General features: G+C 36.6%; 1 protein-coding gene across 1 annotated transcript in view; it reads left to right on the forward strand.

Annotated features, from left to right (window-relative positions):
* Positions 1 to 10,089, forward strand: part of LOC139117929 (fibrillin-1-like) — a 59,335-nt gene extending 49,246 nt beyond the window's left edge. The window contains exons 46-56 of the mRNA XM_070681167.1: positions 438 to 551; positions 1,313 to 1,440; positions 2,060 to 2,273; positions 2,366 to 2,464; positions 2,727 to 2,796; positions 3,057 to 3,109; positions 3,436 to 3,505; positions 4,318 to 4,370; positions 4,657 to 4,997; positions 6,026 to 6,145; positions 8,083 to 10,089. Coding sequence (XP_070537268.1) covers positions 438 to 551; positions 1,313 to 1,440; positions 2,060 to 2,273; positions 2,366 to 2,464; positions 2,727 to 2,796; positions 3,057 to 3,109; positions 3,436 to 3,505; positions 4,318 to 4,370; positions 4,657 to 4,997; positions 6,026 to 6,145; positions 8,083 to 8,157 — 1,337 coding nt within the window. The 3' untranslated portion in view covers positions 8,158 to 10,089. The remainder of the gene's footprint in view (positions 1 to 437; positions 552 to 1,312; positions 1,441 to 2,059; positions 2,274 to 2,365; positions 2,465 to 2,726; positions 2,797 to 3,056; positions 3,110 to 3,435; positions 3,506 to 4,317; positions 4,371 to 4,656; positions 4,998 to 6,025; positions 6,146 to 8,082) is intronic.
* Positions 10,090 to 15,723: the final 5,634 nt, after the last annotated feature.

The following is a 15,723-nucleotide window of genomic DNA, read 5'->3' on the forward strand; positions in this document are numbered from 1 at the left end:
AGCAACCAACAACATATTTCGTTGGATTCTCATTTCGGCTGATAAGGCAAGATAAGGCGAGTCGAACATTAACGCATAAAAACACAACAGATCTAGAGAATAATTTGACCAGAATATCGTTTGAAAAAAGAGATTTTCTTTATTTCTGGAAGAGTAAGCGGTTCTCTGCTAGGCGGTATAATGAAATTGATAAACAGATTTGTACAGTAAGTGGCGACAGAAGTGACAATGCGAATGGTCTTCCTCTAACAGAATCATGCAGGTGTCGTACGGTAGCAATGTTCATATCGCCCAGCAGTTCCTTGGTAGTTGAACGGACACGTTTACACAGCATATTTCAGTTTGCATGAATATAGCCGTGTCTATCGGCTGAAAAGTAGTACCGGAGACGTGTCAATTATCATAAGAAAATCCTACGGTCTACTTCCACATTTTAGACCACTGTGCTGAAGATTCATGTGATAGAGACACCGAGTATTGTAAAAATGAAGGAGAGGGACATAAGTGTCTCTGCAGAGCTGGCTGGCAACTGGTCGTTGGTGAATGTGTGCGTAAGTATTGGCATATCAAAAACATTTCATTAACAGTGAACGTGCTTCCCTGAAGGCTAACACCATATGTTGTTTGTGTACACGACTGTTCTAGTTTCTTGACAAATAAGTTGCGATCCTGCATATTTCTGTTTAGTATAACACACATATACTTTGTAAACGTTCCCTAGGATACATTTACGAACATGTATTGATAGATAGATAGATAGATAGATAGATAGATAGATAGATAGATAGATAGATAGATAGAAACATACATACATAGATAGATAGATAGATAGATAGCTAGATAGATAGATAGATAGATAGATAGATAGATAGATAGAAACATACATACATACATACATACATACATACATACATACATACATACATACATACATACATACATACATACATACATACATACATACATACATACATACATACATACATACATACATACATACATACATACATACATACATACATACATACATACATACATACATACATACATACATACATACCTTTCACGCATCACAGAACATGTGCGTACAATTCGTGTATTTTTCATCTGACACATAGACCGAGATGTTCAACATGGACACCTGGTTACGCCGCGTTATCTTATACTCATGACGGTTACCATAACTGATTTATTAAAATATTCAAAACAATTTCGAAGTTGACCTCAAAAGGGATAAACATCAGTTGCAGTGTAAGACTGATAATAGGGAAATAATATCACTGGTTAGTAATATTTCATACTCTGCCAACAGGTACTCAGCTGTTCAAAGGTTATCTAAAGATCCATCAAACTCATGGCCAACCAGCTGATTACACACCTGAGTTAAATGATCCAACATCATCAGAGTACATATCTTTAGCCAAAAGCTTTATTGAAATGGTGAGTTAAAGTATCAAACATGTATCATTTGTATTACATGAATATAGTATGATGGTCGTCAGTTCACCGGCGAAATATATGTTTCAAAGCCACGGTACAACTTGTACAGAATCTCAAAATGCATAAGGCATCGCTTAATAAAAACCTCAAATAAAAAATTGAGAACTATGTTATTCAAAGTGTTAAAGGGAGGGGCTGTCGCGTCAGCGGTTGTGCGACTTTCTTTTTGATAAAATAATGCCTCTTCCAAAAAACTGGCGATGAATGTCATGCAAATGTTAAGGAAACTCAGCATTTGATGCCTGTTCATATTTCACAAGTTTTATAGTCTTTTAATGACCACAAGACTATGCCAAATAATCCTTGGTTCCGTTCCGTCGTTTATTTGAAGCTGCTTTGGTCATTGCCAGTAAAGCCACAATAATTATTTTATCTGCATAATGGGTGTTTGAACATTTTGTGCATATCTAAAGACCCGTTGTATGGGTCCCATACAACGTAGTCCCCTGGCAGAACTACCCCCCCCCATTTTAACTCAAAGGCCTACTCAGTATATTATTGTCGGAATGTTTGTACCTGTATCAGTTTATAAATCGAAACAAATGTAACTTTTCTACAGATTGACATGATCATGAACGCTCGCTTTCCATACATATATATTGGATCAACCGTTCTTGGTTTCAAAAACGGCAGCGTCGAAGTCTCTTACACCAGCACCTTTCGCGACGAGCAGAACGTCACAACAGGAAATCTGACGGAAACTATCATGGAGAATGTGGAAAATGGCACTTATTTGTACAATTTCACTATCGCTGAAGATTTCACATTTGAAGGTGAGCGTCGGATTCTATTCACACGTCAAGAGAAACACTCATCAGGTCTTATCATTAAATTATCGTTGCTGACATTATTTTATTTATTTCAGTGTATGAGGATAAAGTATGTTCCAGTCCAGACAGACATCATTGCTTTGATAACCAGACATGCGTAGATGAGCAGGATGGTACATTTTCCTGTATGTCAGGTGGGTTTATGCTGTAATATTGCCTGACCAGTGCAGACATATCGAGTAAAATTACGGTGACGACACAAACAATTTACGACACAAAAATTGACAGATTTCAATCACAGTTACACATCAAGATACACGATATTGAACAAAATGTCGAATATCCCAACTACAAATATGCACCGAAAGTTCCACGTGTAATGAGAAAGATAAAGACAATTGATTTCTATCTTCGGCACATTTTATAAAAGACTCTGTACCCTATTCTTTATGATAGATCATTGTAACCCTAATCCATGTAAAAATGGAGGAACGTGTACGGAAACAGATGATAACTTTTCATGCACGTAAGTACAAGTAAATCTCGTGCGCTTGCAATATAGCGACAATAGCTCGAAATCGCGTCTGAAAATGATTATTAAATTTCGAGCAAAGGAGGTCGTGATGAACAATGATTTAGATTCTCCCATCCAAGTTGTCTTTGAATTGTAGTGTAAATATAGACAGAATACTTATTGGTACATTACGTCTGTTACATAATTTTATACAGAAGTGGAACAAAATGATGTCATTTAGTTCCCATTGCACTATTTACTTTCGTTTTTAGGTGTCCAGACAGGTTTGAAGGTGATCTGTGCCTAGAGGAAAAGGATGAACAAGGTTTGTAAGCCTCCTTGTTTTGTCCATGTATTTGAATTTTGTGTTTTGCAGAACGCTGTTTAAGCAAAGAGAATTGGTTTATCGATTCACTGCATCACCTAGTTATAATTTGCATTGCAGATTGTGCGAAGGATGTAACATGCTGGTTGCCATATTTCTCTCCATCTCACTGTTTAAAGCTTGATATCATCTTCATTTCGCTTCATTGTTACAAACATGCGCCGAAAGTTCCACATGTGATGAGAAAGATAAGACAATTGATTTCTATCTTCGGCATATCGTTCAATACTTTTATAAAAGGCTCTGTACCCTATTCTTTATGATAGATCCATGTAACCCTAATCCATGTAAAAATGGAGGAACGTGTACGGAAACAGATGATAACTTTTCATGCACGTAAGTACAAGTAAATCTCGTGCGCTTGCAATATAGCGATAATAGCTCAAAATCGCATCTGAAAATGATTATTACAGTGAATCCCTTTGAAGCATTGGCATTAGACGAACCAGACATATTGTCTAAATCGAGGTGTTGCCAACACTGTCAGGTGCAATTAACAGCTAAATGGTAACATGAGTCGATAATAAAAAAATCAACATTTCAAAAGTTGAAACATTGTCTAGCGGGAGGTCAGACCGTAGTCAAAACAACAACACCCAATCAACAAACATCACGTCTGCTTGGAACGCAGTCACTGCTTAGATCAACAAAACATATACTTCGACTAGCATTGCAATTTTTAACCGTCACACAAAAATTCAAAAGTTCAAAAAGTTTAAATGCGAAAGGCATTGTAAACCTTAGAGCATACGTCCTTGACAGTTAGCGGGCTGTACAGTGCGTGGATGTGTATGGTGTGGTGTTGTTTTGACTTAGTCTGACCTCCCGCTAGTCAATATTTCCACTTTTGCAGAATTGATTTTTTATGATCGACTCATGTTACCGCTTAGCTGTTCAACACCTCGATTTCGACAATATATCTAGTTCTTCTAATGCCAATGCTTCAAAGCAATTCACTGTAAATTTCGAAAAAAGGAAGGTCGTGATGAACAATGGTTTAGATTCTCAAAACCAAGTTGCCTTTGAAATTTAGTATAAATATAGACTGAATACTTATTGGTACATTACATCTGTTACACAATGTTATACAGAAGTGGAACAAAATGATGTCATTTAGTTCCCATTGCACTATGTACTTTCGTTTTTAGGTGTCCAGACAGGTTTGAAGGTGATCTGTGCCTAGAGGAAAAGGATGAACAAGGTTTGTGAGCCTCCTTGTTTTGTCCATGTATACTTATTTTTGAATTTTGTGTTTCGCAGAACGCTGTTTAAGCAAAGGGAATTGGTTTATCGATTCACTGCATCACCTAGTTATAATTTGCATTGTAGATTGTGCGAAGAATGTAACATGCTGATTGCCATGTTTCTCTCCATCTCACTGTTTAAAGCTTGATGCCATCTTCATTTCGCTGATAGACCCGAACAGAAGCTACATGTATGTGTAGATGTGAAATGAGGGATTCAAACACATTTTGCTTGTATTACAGGACCTGGTTTAGGTCTGGCGGGAATAATTGGAGTATCCACGGGCCTCACAGCTGGTTTCATATTGATTGCTTTGATTGTGTTCCTCGTGTTGTACAGACGGTTTCTGAAGAAAAAGCCAAAACCTTACGTAGAAAATCCTCACCGGCCGTGGCCGCTTTCTTGGTCAGGACAAAAACGCACTGGAGCTGATTATTACAAAGAAGAGGAGCACTGGGACAATTACAGCAGCAGTTCTTATGGTGAAGACGAATGGGCTAGCCCAAGCAGCACTTATATGGGTATCCCACATGGCAGAGCTGAAAGACTGCGTAGTGCAATGGTTATGGCGAGGGATTTCCAGGTAACACATGCTGCTTGCTTACATTTATTGCTAAGCTGTCAAATGTCTACAAATATTTTAATTGCAACGATATACTCCATTGTAAACATTTTCGTTCACTACAGTGCTCATCATTGCCGGAACAGATATCTGTTACAAACAATGCTTTTGTTTCGGAGACGATTTCATGTAGATGGTGCATTTTACTAGTGAAGTTTGACAAATATGCTACACAATTTTGATGTCAAGATATATGATACAACAAGTCACGATAAATAATATTTGAAAGCTAATCACATATGCTCGATATGATAGGTAAATACACAGTGTTTAAGAATTTGGAATTCCGAACAACATCCCTCTGGAAGTATTAAATTGACATGAAAAACGATACCGGTATATTTTGATCGGTCTATGCTGGAGGTGAAAATTTAATACCACATGACAATGACGTTTTTGCATTTGGAATTATCTCATGGAACAAGACAGCTGGCGGGAGAAGATCCAAATTCAGATGTTTATCGTTCAGCATTATGCATGCTACTGAACCTTTCACAATATCAATGTTTTGTGTCAGCCTTAACAAAATGTAGCGGTCTCTTTGGAATGGGATTCTACCATCATTGAACCTAATACCTGATTTCAGCAAGATATAATGATAGTTAAATTTTGGTAGGAAAAAGACTTGGTAGCGGTACCCAAAGTTGCATTGTAAATCTCGAACACGGTGATAAAAGTACATAAGCACGACGGTTTTTCAGGGTAGTTACTGCATTTTTTACGAGAGGACTGCATAACATATTCATATCGTCTTAACAGACCAACGGAAGATCAAAGCAAAGACAGTTCAAACTGACCGTAACATATGGGCTGTAGATAATCTTCTTCACACTCTATGAATTTGAACATTCTGGTCAATTCACTACTGTTAATCAGACTTGAATCGCATTTTGTACGGAAATATATCTAGAGTCAAAGTTTGTTTCATACGGATTTTGCTTATTAAAACTGGATATTTAATTTTCCCCTTTTATTCTTATTTGTCATAGGCGTTCTTGTACCCCCGTGGACATCGGGCGGAGAAGACTGTAGATATGTCAGACTCGTCAGTGAACAGTGAATTTGTAAGGCCGTTTGTCGTTGATGGGTCAGAACTTCGTGGCCACAGGGTAAGGGTTCAGAAAAGCAGTAGAATGTAAAGAGTAGTAAGTGTAGCAGAGCCCGAGACTGGCGTCATAAGTGGAAAGCAATGTTTACAATTTTCATTTAAGTAACCTATCTATCTATCTATCTATCTATCTATCTATCTATCTATCTATCTATCTATCTATCTATCTATCTATCTATCTATCTATCTATCTATCTATCTATCTATCTATCTATCTATCTATCTATCTATCTATCTATCTATCTATCTATCTATCTATCAATCTATCTATCTATCTATCTATCTATCTATCTATCTATCTATCTATCTATCTATCTATCTATCTATCTATCTATCTATCTATCTATCTATCTATCTATCTATCTATCTATCTATCTATCTATCTATCTATATGTCTAGATGTCTTTCTTCTATCTTTTGTATCTATCTATCTATCTATCTATCTATCTATCTATCTATCTATCTATCTATCTATCTATCTATCTATCTATCTATCTATCTATCTATCTATCTATCTATCTATCTATCTATCTATCTATCTATCTATCTATCTATCTATCTATCTATCTATCTGTCTGTCTATCTATTTCAAGCGAGTGTGACGTCATCGGTTAAGACGAGGGCTCCCCTAACATAGATACATTATACATTATTCCCCTCTTCCGAGTCTGCATGCGAAGAGGGATACAGCTATGACGAAGGAACACTAGTCTTCGATGACGTCTCATATTTATTCCGAATACCCACATTTATTCTGTAGTATATAACGTAGACCTTTATTTCATCAGCGGGTCAGATGAAGATGTTCGGTTCCAGATGATTCGGGCCACGATTCATATCGCACACTTCAGTCAGAGTACCCGAGTGGTATTTTCGAAAAATCGTTATCTGTCGAATATTCTCAAAAAATTTAGTTGCTACAGCCATAGGCATCAAAGACAGGTGAAAGGACAATGATATAGTATCGTCAGATGCAGCAATGTACGCGAAGGTAACGTGATACCATCAAAAATTGTATTGAAAATTAATGCTTGACAGCATTAATTGTTCATTTTCGTACATTAGATTCTTACCGATTAGTGAGAAATTGGTCAATTTGGACAGGTGACTCGAGGATTTACGAATGGTTGACAAGCTTGCTCTTTCAGTAGTAGACGATAGTGAACGATTTCACTTGACAAAATAAACAGACATGACCATCGTTATCAATGCCTGGAGATTTGTATCATGGACTTAGCAATTAATCTTCGCAAACCATTTAATGTCATTTCGTCTTCGTGATTACACGACAAACAGTGCTAACCCGTCAGAAAAAAGTAGAAAAAATTGTTCTCAGTATTACTCTATTTCTTATGTCTGATGTCAGAAGTAGGGGAATACGGACATTCTGTAAACCATATGATTCTAATCGTGGGCTGTCACACTGTCTGAATAACTCGGTTCTGGGTTTTTCTTAGTGATAGATATTGTAACATTAATATTTTTATATATATATATATATATATATATATATATATATATATATATATATATATATATATATATATATATATATATATATATATCCTCGTTGGAAATTACAGTGCTGGATGCGGAAAGCATAGTGTTATAAATAATAACACAATTACTTCGAGTACAAAGTAATGATATGTGTTACTTATGTTTCGGCATCTTGTAATCTTCAGACAGAGAAACAATCTATAATTACTTTGTACTTGCATTAATTTGTGATATATATATATATATATATATATATATATATATATATATATATATATATATATATATATATATATATATATATATATATATATACATACACACACACACATATATATATAAATATATATATATATATATATATATATATATATATATATATATATATATATATATATATATATATATATATATATATATATATCTGATCATTTACAGGATGCATCGTATGACCAAATGGGTGGTATTGAAATAGACAAAGAATTCAAGATCCCAAGAGCTCGCTTATACTAACCATCACACTGACCAATTCGCCATCATGCATGTAAGGCAAGATGTCAATCAAAACGGAGTGGTCTTTCATAACTCTGCTAGTACGTTTTTATCTTTCACGGTAGCTTCTGTGGTGCTTATTATGAAATTCTAGAGATGTTTATACCGTGAACTCTTCCTGTTCGTACATCCAGACAGTAAGCTGCAATTATTGTACATTCCACGAATCTTATTATTGTTGTCATTTGTGATTTTTATATCTAGGTTATTATACAGTGTATGTATAATCTTTTACAGTTTACCTCGACAAAAAATTTGCCTTGTATAATTTGACCTTAAAATAAGGCAACATTAGAAATCATCTATGTAATTGATCTGTAGAAAGGACGAATAATTTCGTGAAAATTTTTCATGACCTTTACGGTCATTTTGTTTACTATGAAATTTTTGGTCTAACTGTATAATGCAAGGTTATTACTGAACGTACTGACGATCACCATCTGCAGGTTGTTTCAAGTGTTTCAATTCATAACGATATCAAATCAACTGTTTCATTGAAGCCATAGTCCTTGTTATTGTAAAGCCGAGGTTATTGAACATACGTTGAAGTCAGAAATGCGTTGACATGCCCGTTAAGTACAGTTAATTTACCACATGTGTCCATCATTCTGGCGATATCTTCCTTGCCTATGGATGAAGATGTACCAGAAATGTTATGCAGTTAATGAAGAATTCAGTTTCTATTATATACCCTAGAGAAATAACAGTGTTTCTGAATTTATATCGTTTTGTAACAGTAAGTTTAATAAGTATTCATCAATGCAATTAATTACAATGTAATAGTTAGTGTTGATTCGGTAAACGCAATAATCACACCTGACATCGAGTTGTCATGATTAATTTACCTGCAGGAACATATTGGGCAACATATCATAAGGTGATATATATATATATATATATATATATATATATATATATATATATATATATATATATATATATATATATATATATATATATGTAATCTTATTCGATTCTTAATTGTATTTGTCTCGCTCATTAATTTAAAATTTTCGAACTCTAAATCCTAGTTTTGGAAAAGATTATTTTTCCCCCAAAGCCGAACAACAGTCATTGAAGATGATGGCTGCATGGGCACTTCGTACCAAATGCGAATAAAGTAGCGCCTTCACAGGCGAAGTCATTCTAGTTTTGTTTGAATGTTTGAAATTTTTAAAGTAAGAGAAGTGGTCAGTCTGGTCACAAATCGCAATTGTTTTAATCCTGCAGACTGGCCTTCATTTTTATGGTTTTATGGACCTAAATACATAAAAGTGTTTATATAGCATGCCTCATATATCGAACGTCTCGCTCTCCATAGGATGCAATGGTAACTTGTTGAAAAGCAGGCCACATAGTCATCATTTTACTGAAAGCGAATCGGAACTGTTTTCAACTTGACAACTTAGGTATTTGAAAAATTAAAAAAAAAATATCATGTAATACTGTACATGAGATACCGTTTTTACAAAATCATGCTAAAAATGGATAAACCGCAAAACAGAGTTTTACATATATCAATGCGCCGTTCGATGATGAATTTTGTGCTATCTTTTTCAATAGATTTGCGTCTAGCATGGCAACATTTATGTGTAAAGCAAACAATTTGAAATGAAAATTATGTGAAAGAGACATATAAAAAACATAGCTCAAATAAGGGACATCATGCACCCTCGAGGTGGGAGACAATTTGCTCTCCGTAAGTCGGACAAATGGTCACCTACCCTCGGGCACATAATCCGATGTTTGGGGTATAATATATGATAAGGTAATTATATTTGTTCTAATAGCGCCATTTTCAAATCGTATGTTATGTTTATATTAAGAACTTAGTCTATTCAAGAAATGTAAAATGAAAGTAACTTATGTAATAAATATTACTCTTTATTTGAAGTCCATATATCTACTATCTATCTATCTATCTATCTATCTATCTATCTATCTATCTATCTATCTATCTATCTATCTATCTATCTATCTATCTATCTATCTATCTATCTATCTATCTATCTATCTCTCTATCTTATACTCATCCATCGATCTATCTGTCTATTTTCTATCTGTCTGTCTGTCTGTCTGTCTGTCTGTCTGGCTGTCTGTCTATCATCTATCTAACTATCTCTCTATCTATCTATGAATGTAAATGACTGAGTGAAAGCTGAGCAATATGAATACTTTTTTCCTGTGCGAGCTCAAGATTTTTGAGCGACATTTGTTTCGACACTTGAACTGAAAGCTCTCTTTACGTACGAACTTACGATAAAAATCATAAAAGTCAGTTGTACACGCTCTATGTCGGCTGTGGTGGGTCTGAGGGGTGGGTTCAGAGTCGACACAAATTTGAGACGAGGCCAAAGTTGTATGTGTGAAAGCTTTAGGTCCGGCCTTGGTCCACTTCACACTCTAACAGTTGTCCAGAGGGAGGTCGATCAATGATTCAGAGACAGTACAATCAAATATGTGAGCAGGGACTAAAAAGCTTCTTTACTTCATCACAATGTCGCACCGGGACAAGGGGTGGCCTTTGGTCTGAATATGAACATTGCAAATAATTCACGTGTGAAATAATTTTTTGTGTGAAATAATTTGTCCAGAAATGTGATTCGCCGAGTCAGGATCATCTACAAACGGACCATACCCGTTTCATCGGAGTTCTAAATTCCGAAAATCGCAGTCTTGCTTTGACCCCATTCTGTAGGAAATTCCTCGACGTCATTCCCTTTAGGGGAGGCGTCATACTTGGTCGTTGAAGCAAGGGGAAAGTTCTTTGTAGCAGGTGCGTTGGCTACTCCTGTATTGAGTACAGAGTATGAACTCGAATGTTCAATTTGCATGATTTACGATCTGAAATCAGCTCGGGATAGACAGTAATCCAGTGGGCAACGATAAAAGTAATATTTGAACATGTTTATGGTGCACTTGATATGCTGAGGTTTCGTTCCACGTCAATCCCCATGATCGACTGTGGTTTGGTCACGTCAGACGTTCGTAGACATCGATACGCCAATTGCGTTTTCACAATGCTGAAACACAGCAGTTGTATAGAGGTTATTTTAACACTCAATTAAGATACAGCCCATCGCTCACGACACCATCCATCACTTCCGCCTCCTTAACAACCGACGACCGCAGATCATCGCCAGTTGATGTCTTTCTATGCTCTTCTCATCACATTAGTTTTACTCGTGTTGATGAATTTTCTGTACATACACAACCTTTCAGTGAAACACTTCCTGGCTCAGTGGGAGTTAATGTCCGTTCTCGCGCACCTCAAATCAGGATATCTTGCAGGACACCAATAGGAAGTGAAACAAGGTCAAAGTTTTCCTTTTATGGTGTGGGCGATCTTTAGAAGCTGTGTGCAGAACCAGTTGATATCTTTATGTACCTTGATTGTAGGAATGAGACTGTGACGATGCTGATACTCGAAGGTGTTTGACCGACAGTGTATACTCTAACGTACAGATTATGTAAAGATTGTCGAAGGTTGATAAAAACGGGGCTAAAAGTGTTGCCTGTCCGCAGTTTGTTTGACTGGTTGGAATCGGTCATTAAACTTATGTCGGGCGTTTCGTTCTAGGTCAGTAGTTTCAGACCTTAGAGAGGTATAGTGCGGTTGGCATGATTTTCATCGTGTCACTTTGTTTACAATACTGGTCCTCAAGTCGGGTCATGCTATGGGGCATGTGACCCATGCATTCAGTGTGAAAACAAGCAATTGAACCACGATATCTTGCGTTCCCTCACGGGTAAGAAAGGCGTTTAACTGCATAAGTGTCAAACGAGCGATAATCAATGAAGTATGACACGGGGTAGGCCTGAGAAGTCATGTTCTTTTTAAATAGACCAGCGAAACATGACTCCCTTCGAGGAAGCGGCCACCTCTGGTGTCTGTGTAAATGTTGTTGTGTTTGCAATCAAAAAACCAATAGAAAATACCTTTTACGACATCGTGCACCTAGAGATCCATTACAGACAGACGATAGCAGGACTGTTTCTATGTCGCAAGCTTGAAAAGATTCCCCACATATTACTTGCTTTGCGATCAGTATTACTGATATTGGTACAATACTTTGCATAGTATATACTTGGCTCTGATATGTAAGATTCGTTCTCCTGTACAGTTTCAAAATAATTTATAATGTTGTTTGCACCAGTCGATTGCTTTAGCTCAGCAAAGGTCTGCCAGAAACCCTTCATAACCAAGCTACCGGCACAATTTATGGCTCGATAAGACTGTGTAGACATTCCGAGGTTAGACTGCTTGCGTTTATAGTTTAATTGAGTATTTTAAAGAACAAATACACTCGGAGAATCACTGAAAAGAAAACCTGTCGATAAGAGAGAGAGACATATTTGATGATTGAGTTGCCCCAGTCTGTATCGAAAAAAAAATAATTTGTCCCCTGTGCAATTTACTGGTTCAGAACCTTTTCTCGATTTAGCTAGCCCATGGCGTCCATGGCAACCAAGAGCTCCCCATCGAATCACAATTTGTAGAGCATGCGGAATTTAGCCAGCACACAAAACTAAAAGTGCCTTCTAAGTGCCTTCTTGTCTCAAGGAGTTGTGCTATTATATCAATGCTTCAATTCAAAGACAAACCAGGCATGCAAACGCCCTCTCCCCCATAAAGGAATGGATTTATTCCATACAGACAAATGCATTGCTCAGTTGAGTACATTGGGTGGAGCCGAATAGTTCCGCATCATCAGCAAAGTGTCAAAGAGCATTACAGAGACAGGTACCCCTGCATAAGTAAATATCGAGTCGTGAACGAATAATGCAACCTTGAGTTTCAATGACGTTCGAGCGAGCTTTAGGCATGATTCAACTTTTGCGGATGTTTTAGGTAATTGCAAGTCACCCAGTTGAACACTTTTAAACACTCTTCTATTAAGGAAATGGCTGCTTCTGCTAAAGTCAGATTTTAAATAATAGGGTAGCTTCTGTTATTTTTATAAATAGGAAGACATGCAGTCCAATAAATAGGTTAATCAGACCAATACAAATTTTTGTCCTAAATATTAACATTTTTTATGTGTTTGTCATCACTCGTCTTAATACTTGAAACATTTGAGTTTACGACGAGTTCCGCCATAGTCTTTTACTATCTTAAGCATTTTCTTTTAATCGTTATACTTGAAGTATATGCCTGTTGAGATATTGAAAATGTTGTAGGGTTCGTTTATGCTGACTCTAGGAAGTAAATTTGAGGTCAAGTTGCAGTACTAGTGCCCGAGCCTTCCTGTTAACCTCCTTTCTCCTCTTATTTACATGAAAAATTGACACCATAGATACTTCCCCTTCTTTCTCTTTACAGCTTTATAAAGACAGCATCACTACGCATAGACGAATAATTTGTGACCTTGTTGTGTTGACATTTAATGCGGCCTATCGGGTCATGATAAATTGCTAGAGAAACACGAGACAAGGTAAACAACAAGCTATTCAACCTGAGGGCTCACGACGTCGCTCTAGATCTTGGCTCGACACAATGGCGCTTTGTTTGATGGTAAATAAAACGCTGATTGAAAATACCCCCTTGACATCAACAGGCCAGTCGGATAGCCTTACCAATAACACGATCAGAACTAATTTGGGATAATTGGATCTTTATATTTTACAAATTTCTCAAAAAATGCTACGTGCCATATAGCTGAATGTTGCAATATTACAAATTACTCATATAAACAAATATGTAACTTAAAAAAAAAAGCAGATAAGGTTACATTTGTAGATTAAACTGACATTACTTCACCATCCAATTATCCCAAATTAGTTCCAATCGTGTTCAATGTGTTTTCACGAATGTCATTTTTTACGGTGATTAAACAAGAAATACATTTATATTATGGAGACATTATTCATTTGTGGACATTAAAACATTCTGAATAAGCCCAAGTGAATCACCGCATTTGTAAAGTCGCAAAAATGTTTTAATAAGAGATTTTTGCAGTTCATATCCCATCAAATGATCATTAAGTCGATGTCCGTACAACAGCATTCTACCTATTTGAGAGATATTTTTCCCCGATCCATTTCTTGGTCAATCACTTTACGGGACTTCTAATTCCTCTAGATTATTAAGTCAAGATTAGTTTAAAGTTAAGGACGGTTTACAAGTGAACCTGGGTTCCTTTAGCAAAAACGGCGTAGCAGGATATACATGAAGCAAGGTGTTTAATCGGACATTTTATCCGATGACGAGTTTAAAGATTGATATGTATGATAACATAAGGCCGCGGCTTTGAAGTTTTCTTCAATGGCAGTGAAAACCTGAGTATAAACATAGAGGAATGCACGGTCATGACACTAGGTTCTAAATCACTGACTCCAGCAAATACTCATGCAAGTAGGTCATCTTTAGAAATACGTTCACTTCAAACTTAGCCAAAAGAAAGTGTTAGCTTTAGGTGTTTAGCTTATCTTCGGCGCTGCATACCGGGCGTTGTTAGGGAATCGCGGAAACAAACAAACAGCCCAGAGAGACGGACCGGCTGGAAGACCACCAAGCTACAAAAATTGATACTTTCGAATGAGCTGTCTCGGATAGACAAGATTCTGTTTGCACTCCAAATCAAGTTCAGTATTTTCTCGCTAAGGCGCGCATTTGTTCACGAAAGTGAAGTATATAAAAGTCAAAGTTGGCCGTACCTCGTCACGGTAGCTGCGTGTTACTACCGTGCATACTGTGTTTACAGTGCAGTGCACAAATCCCACTTGAAAGAAATGTGCTATTCCTGCTCGTCGTAAACCACGTGTGCAGTCGCTTCGTTAACGTACTAGTATAATTTCATGCAGATAAGGCTGTCTTAAATTCATCTTTCGGATAGACACTCTGCCTAATACGGCAAAGGGCTATCCGAACATATTGTTTATGTCAATGTTTAATGTCTTAATCGACTTTTGTTTGTGGCTTTAAAAATATCTAACGAGCTAAAATACCGCAACTTCAAAGAATTTTGAAAAAAAACCCGTTATTATAATCCCTGAAAATAATGTGTCGTGCTTTACAAATGTTCTTTGTAGCAGCTGCTTTGGCTAATCATGTATGATGTGTAGAGTACAAACGCCAATGTTTGCATGATTGACGATCTGAAATCATCTCGAGATAGACCGTAATCTAGTTGTTAACGATAAAATAATATTGAACATGTCTGTGGTGCATGTGATTTGCTGAGGTTTCGTTCCACATCAATTCACATGACCGTACCGTGGTTTGGTCATGTCAGACTTAACAAGTCATCGTTGATGACACAGTCCCCACTTGTTAATGGGTACTTTGATTACATGTCCTCAGAGAGGATAGAGTCCTCTTCATTAATTAGGTCTGTGATAAAAATACTTTGATACAGATAGCGCTCAATGGCCAAGAATGACCTACATACAAAAAAGACCTACATATGTATGACATAGGTTAATTCCTTGTACCAACTTTGAATAAAATTGTTTGAGATATGCCTGAGTATTATGGCTCTGTACATGAAAAAATCGTAACAAAATGGCCGCACGGCAGCCATATTG

The sequence above is a fragment of the Ptychodera flava genome, chromosome 18, assembly GCF_041260155.1.
Source record: "Ptychodera flava strain L36383 chromosome 18, AS_Pfla_20210202, whole genome shotgun sequence".
Lineage (NCBI taxonomy): Eukaryota > Metazoa > Hemichordata > Enteropneusta > Ptychoderidae > Ptychodera > Ptychodera flava.